This window comes from Lygodium microphyllum, chromosome 29 (assembly GCF_053477565.2).
Source record: "Lygodium microphyllum isolate KBCC chromosome 29, Lygodium_microphyllum_v1.1.10, whole genome shotgun sequence".
Classification (NCBI taxonomy): Eukaryota; Viridiplantae; Streptophyta; class Polypodiopsida; order Schizaeales; family Lygodiaceae; genus Lygodium; species Lygodium microphyllum.
Window position 1 is genome coordinate 63,774,589 of NC_141163.1, and position 6,578 is coordinate 63,781,166.

The 6,578-nt window shown below is 38.1% G+C and overlaps 1 protein-coding gene across 1 annotated transcript; it reads right to left on the bottom strand.

Annotated features, from left to right (window-relative positions):
• Window positions 1-932: 932 nt before the first annotated feature.
• Window positions 933-3,282, bottom strand: LOC148010714 (nucleic acid binding / methyltransferase). The gene is made up of 4 exons (XM_087672131.1): window positions 2,905-3,282; window positions 1,687-1,842; window positions 1,454-1,535; window positions 933-1,378 (listed from the first exon to the last, which is right to left on the bottom strand). Exons 1-4 carry the CDS (start codon window positions 3,235-3,237, stop codon window positions 1,230-1,232), a joined length of 720 nt encoding a protein of 239 aa, XP_087528257.1. The 5' UTR covers window positions 3,238-3,282; the 3' UTR covers window positions 933-1,229.
• Window positions 3,283-6,578: the final 3,296 nt, after the last annotated feature.

Below are 6,578 nucleotides of genomic sequence, written 5' to 3' on the forward strand. Positions count from 1 at the left end.
AATCCACTATGACCTCAACAAATGAACAAGGTGATGATGAAAATGAATGGAGATCTATGTAAATACGAAGTTCTGTTGAAGGTTGATTTGATACAAAGGATATTCAAATTACTCAAATAAACAGAAACGAATGTTATACAAGAGGGGGATATATGTGCAACGTACAAAATTCCTAAACAAGTCAATAATGACAACCTCAAGATAAAATACACCTCCTCCAAACATTACAAATACATGCCAAGTTGGTTCACACCCTCTTCTCTAGCACCAAGTGTAATTTCACAATCAATAGAATCCACATGGTTTTGCTAGAAGATCTATTGATGGGAGATATCAAGAAGAAAGCCTTCGACTTTTGTATAAGGAAAATCATAACATGCAACTACCAAAGCACTAAGCTTGGATGCACAAGAAGCGCATGAATCAAATGACATCCCAGTTGCAAACAAGAAGACAATGAAGAAGAAAGCAATGAGGCATCCATTGTAGGGTCTAGAGGAATCTTGGTGGCCATCATTAAAGAGGCCATAAATGATCCGAAAGCAATTGAAGAACCTGCAAATAGAGGAAGAAGCAATTGTATCATCTATACAAGAGATTCCCTTGGTAGTTGAAGGGGCATCAAACCTAGAATCAGACACCACACCACCATGGTGGTCATGTCTACTTGTGCTCTATGTGCACTCGTGCAAAGAGGAGCAATTGTGATGATGAATAAGTATCATTTTAGTTGTGTCATACATATGATTAAGGCAACCCAGCAAGCACTTGCAGTATTTGTCTAGTAAAATTTACCATTTGAAGTAAGCTAGTTAATCTTGACAAAGCTAATATCTGGATCAAAACAATGGAAAAATGAGTTTTCGTGAAAATGGCCACATTTCAAGCCAAAAGATACACAGTAGGACTTAACTTTAGATGTGCATAACTCATAACGGCAATCTCGTTTGTACTGCATGGTATCGTGAGCACCCCTTTTGTGTTGCTGAACGAGGCTTCTTAGAGAAAGCCAAATGATTTTGTACTCTTTAAATTTCACAAAAGCAAAAGATTGGCCAAATTGAAAAACTTGGCAGCAATTAGTTATGCCTCTAAATCATGCTTGAGAGATAATGCCATCTACTTTTGAACTGGAGAAAATTAGTGCACCAAGGGCTACATGATCAAAATCACATGAACGCTGAAGAAACAACTATATCACTGCTCACTATGACAGCATTCATGTGTAATTATGGCTGCTCCCACCCACCCAATTTCTCTTTGGGATCATAGTTAGTGAAAAGCATAAACTCATTTCCAAGCTTGCTTCCGTGAGATGGTCTGAAGCAACATGGATGAGCCCCTAGCAACTTTTGTGCTTGCTCCCGCTGCACTGCACCTGCAGATGCACACATTCACAATGTCATGTACTGGTACAAGGAAACGCACTTAAGCCACTGATAATCTTATGTACCTGTCAACAAGAGAAGGCGTGAGTCTCCGGCCTTTGCCAAAACCTTCATTGTGCATACAGTCTTTACGAGGCACTCTTCACTCTGCAGTCCCCATTAAGCTTCAAATAATTCAAGACCCTTCAAACAACACTAACACTTGGGAAAGCTGCAAAAAGACAAACCCTACACATCAAATCAAACTTCCACCGAACAAGCTAATCTATTCCCCGCACTGGTAATGCAAGTACTTTACCAGGTATGGAGGATCAGCCACCACTATTTGAAAAGCGTGTTCAAACTGCAGAGGCAAGTCTTCAGGGGAATTGTAGTCATAAAAGGTAAAGTCTGGTCCATATCTCTTGAAACGTCGATCATACTCAAACAGTTGAACTTTACACGAGGAGCATTTCTGCAAGTGGTCAATTAGCCCAAACTCATTATCTGACTTCCTGTCCTACATACCCCATTAGCAAGGTAGCACCATACTTGCATAAAACATGAAAGAACTGCCATAAAATTTGAGCAGTATATTAGGGGAGTGTAAAATAGTTGAAATATTTTGTCTCATACAACACCCAGCTATTGCAGGCTGGATCAATAAAATGTCCACATAGACTCAAAGGGCCTTGATAAGCTTATTATTGACTGTCTATTTTGTGAGACAAGTCTCCTTAACTTCCTTGAGGCAGCACCCTAAGTGACGTCATGAAAGCTTTCAAGCACCCGTTGCAACAGCAGGGACCCTAACATTACTCATTTTTATTCCAAGAACGTTCCTCTGAAAGTTCAAGCCAGAACCCCGAGTTCAACATTAAACTATTGCTCCTTGGTTGGTCCCTTCCAGTGATTGAGATCTAGAGACTTATCTATTGTGTGCATTGGTGTCTCAGGGCATATACTCTCTGAAAGAAAGGAATCTACAGGGCATTAAGAATCTCCTTGTAAAATGAAGGGTTTGCACAGCAGCAAACACATCATGGTGCCAGTTTGTGTCCTATAAGAACTGCAAAAATATACTTTCTGCCAAGGGAGAGAAAATTGACCTCCTACACCTGCATTACCTGCCATCAGATCTTACTTTTACATCCAGTTCTTACGGTCTGTTTTGAACTTCTTTTGAACAAAGACATAACTGATCACTTATGCGCATTGCTGGTTTAACTGTACTTCAAATTCCCTTCTTTCAAGCATAAGGCAAGATTTGAGCTTGCTTGTTATGACACTGAGTAGTTTGAGTGCACAAGCTTGCTTTATTTTCTCTGATGAGTTACTCTTACTCTCAGGATGCTTTCTTTCTTCTTATGCTATAAAGCAGCCACAGAAATGCCAAGCAAATTGTATGATCTGTTTTTCTCTTTTGAGACCTAGTGCATCTACTGCACAACCCATGGCAAAAACCGCACAGACAGAGCTGTTGATGCATTCTTTTAAATAACGAAAACGCCAACTCAACAAGAAGAGCAAGTCATACCTTGAGCTCCACGTACAGGGAAGGGCAGGAAATGCAGGCGATAGGGGAGTTCAATTCCTGGCTGAGGCAGCGAAGCTCCAGCGCGACGGTCTGCGATGTGCGAGAGTCATACCAGAACTGGCTGAGGCCCCAATCCTCAGGGACGATGGTGGCATCCTTCTCCTGGTCCTCATGGAGGGCCGGACCTTCTTCTGCTGCTGCTTCACCTCCATTAGTATCGTCTTCCAATGAAGAGGCTACTCCCTGCTCCGATAGGAATTCCTGCAGAGCAGCTAGGGCGTGGGCACTCAGACTTGGCATGTCTTCATCTTCCTCTGCTAGGATCCCCGCCATGCTCTCTGTATGTTGCCTTTCACCTGGGTGTGTTGTATGTTTTTCTTGTTTATATTCAGAATATGTAAATTGCTAAAAATTGAGAATTTAAGAAAATCAGAACCAGGATTTCGATTGTGGCTAAAAAAATGTATGTTGGTGAAAATAGAAAATGCATCTTTACTATTAGTTAATGAGAGGTGGGGGCGGGTGCCACGTGGCAGCCCCCCCACCTCCCCCACAAGAAATCAAAGAGAACGCGGGGGCGGGTGCCACGCATCCAGCACCCACCCTCACTCGCAAAAATCGCGCCCATCCCGGCGCAAAGCGCCAAGCTGAGTCTAGGCACGGAGTGCCTAGTGTTGGTGAACAAGGGAAAAAATGGCTAACTAGATTGACGCCTACATGGACATGGTTGGCTTTGAATGGTCTCCAGAAGGGCGCTTTTCTTTTTGTTCCCAAAATATGAATGGCGAACATCAAACATTTGTTTTTGGAATTGTGAATCTTCCACAAATACTTAACATGAAACGAAAGTAAGATATTCTATTCAGAGATGTTAAAGATTAGCAATTACATTGAAAGTTATTGAATATTGGATTGGAGTTCAAGGAACGATGAACCAGCTTAAAAATGAAATTTTTTGAAAGGCGTGGACCATGTGGAAAGTGGAGGAATTATACTTATTTATCCAATGTCGAAAAGCATGGAATAGATCGTGTAAAATTTATTGCTATGCTAAATCAAGTTTCTTCTCTTGAAAAAGTGATTGCTATAGGTACCATGGATTGGGTTGTAGACCTCTTTACTGATTGAGTGCATGACCTTTTCAATGGTCACTACAAGCTTTCCACAGCCATGGCTATAGTTATTATTTTCCATGTACATTTTTAGTATATTGTCAACTTCTTCTTCTGTTACTTCTCCCAATTCCTCATGCAAGATGCTGAATCCCTAGTGTATGATCTTGATTATATATGTGGAGATATTGTTTGTTTATGTCTAGTAAGACTTGGGCAATACCTGTTTGTAGTGGATTGTCATATGTATCTTCATACTAGAGTTCGAATCTATCAAGTACATCTTTTAGGAGTCCTACATATGAGATGTGCTTGTGTTAGTAGGGCTAGATTCCAATGCAAAAATTTATTGAAGATGGTAGCAAGGTTTGTACCATTTGTGATTATGTTCTATTCTCCACATGGATTGTTGTTGGTGGATATGTCCATTAAATTTTAGAGGTCATTGTAGTTTATGAAGCTATCGATGTATGTCGATGGTCTTTGCCCAACAATGTTCGCCACTCTCATCTAGTTTGTTATTAGATACCTACAATGTTGTGCATCAATAGGACAATGTTTGATTTGTCGTTGGGTGTTCCTATGGTTTTGAATGTATATCGTGAACATCTATATGCATAGTTTGATGTGGTTAAATGAATTTACATTGTTTAATTTTTATAGATACTAGGTAACAATGTTTATCTTGTGTGTACCTCATCCAAAGTCATATTTGCCTTTGTAGATGTTGTGCATCTGGAAAAAGAGGGAAAATGAATTGTATTAGTATCTTCAAAAGGATTTCAATACGAGTAATAATATGTGGAAAAGGAACAATTAAATCTTTTTGTTTCCCTAACTTATTGAAGGAAGTCTAGGTGGTGTTTTTGGAACACACCATACTATAGTTGGTCTATGTTAATTGTGCCGAAATGTATTGTTTGTGTATATGAGTCATAGTATTGTGTATAGAATTGGTGCAAAGGCGGATAGATTTGGAAGTCCGACTATGCAAGTTCTCTCCTTTGATTATGCAAGATAGCATCATGTAGACCAGTCAAAGCATTAATGTGCTCCTTATATATAAAAGTGCTTTTTGGAAAATTATAGCTCCTTAGTTTTAGAGACTAAGATGGACACATCAATGATGCTTAGATATTGTAGTTGTAATTGTTCAGCATGGAGAATCCTTTTTGTGTAGTCTAGTAATAAGGCCGCTATGTGCTTGTTCTAATTTTTATTTGCATGACATGGTGCACATTTTGTTATTATGATGTCAACCACATATCATTGATATGCAAGAATAAGGCCAGTACTTGACAAAGTTGTCAAAGCTTGAATTTGTTTTATATATCTATTATGTATTTGTGAGGTAGTGGTTTGATGATACATCATGACTACTTTACAAGTTGAACATATTGTTAGTGCACCAATTATGTTTGCACATTCCATTTCCTAAGATAATTCAAATTTTTGTATATCATATCGACTTGTAGCATAGGGTTTTAGTGATGTTTTTTTAGAAGCCATAGTTTTCCTTTTCCTAGAAGATCTTAATGAAGTCCTATAATTTGGCATCACCATGGAGTTCGGTATTGTTGTTTATTCACTTAACATAAAAATGTATATCTATCCATAGCAATAGTACAAGTCCATTACTATTGTGTATCCTATTAGCATATAAATGTATTTTTATCCATCACAACAATACGATTTTATGATTGAATGCACTCTAGCATCTTAATTCATATGCTTTAAAAAACCACAAAATGTCAACAATAATTGATACTGATCAACTAATCAATACACAACTAATCACAACTAATCAATCATTGATAGCAATACTAATTGAATCTAACCAGAAGGCATTGAGATAGAACAATCAATAATCACAATTAATTGATAATCAATACTAATCGAATCTACTCATAGATGGCATATGGGAGTGACCTGCAATGGTTCCAACGACAACAATGATGCTTCATGATGACAAAGCTTTTATTTATGTGTTTCACTTCGATGCTTCATGATGATAACTTCCAATGATGATGATGATGATGATGCTTCATGAGGACCAATGATGACGAAGACGCTTCACGATGAGAAAGCTTTTATTTATGTGTTTCAGAATACAAAGCTAAAAGCATGTGCTTCTAAAAATGAAAAAAAGCTAAAAGCTAACTTAAAATGTTTTTCCACTAATTTACCAATTCTTTCAAAATGAAAAAAGGGGATGAACCAAAAAAAAAAAGGCAAAGAAATTATGATATTATGTTGTAGATGTAAAAATTTAAGAAAATCAAGTCATTCTTAGCTTTTCTTTCACCTTTGAACTTTGTTCTCCCTTTTCCTTGTCTTTTCTAGTGTCGAATACACATCCATCTGGATGCGAAGCTTTTGAGTGATAACGGGCAACATTCTTTTCAAATGGAACAAGCAAGCTTATATTGATGATGTTATATACTTACAATTGTTGTATCCTCTTCATTAGCTTATTGGAAACACGTGTTTGTTGTATGCAAGGTCATGGATTCAACATACTTTTCCCACACATTATGCCAACTTTATAGGTTACACAAAGTG

Excerpts from the sequence above, each read along its gene's own strand:
- LOC148010714 (XM_087672131.1), bottom strand. The coding sequence starts at position 3,237 with ATGGCGGGGATCCTAGCAGAGGAAGATGAAGACATGCCAAGTCTGAGT. Across the intron at positions 1,843-2,904 it reads CCCTGTACGTGGAGCTCAAG|AAATGCTCCTCGTGTAAAGT; the intron begins GTATGACTTGCT and ends GACCACTTGCAG. Across the intron at positions 1,379-1,453 it reads ACGCCTTCTCTTGTTGACAG|GTGCAGTGCAGCGGGAGCAA; the intron begins GTACATAAGATT and ends GTGCATCTGCAG.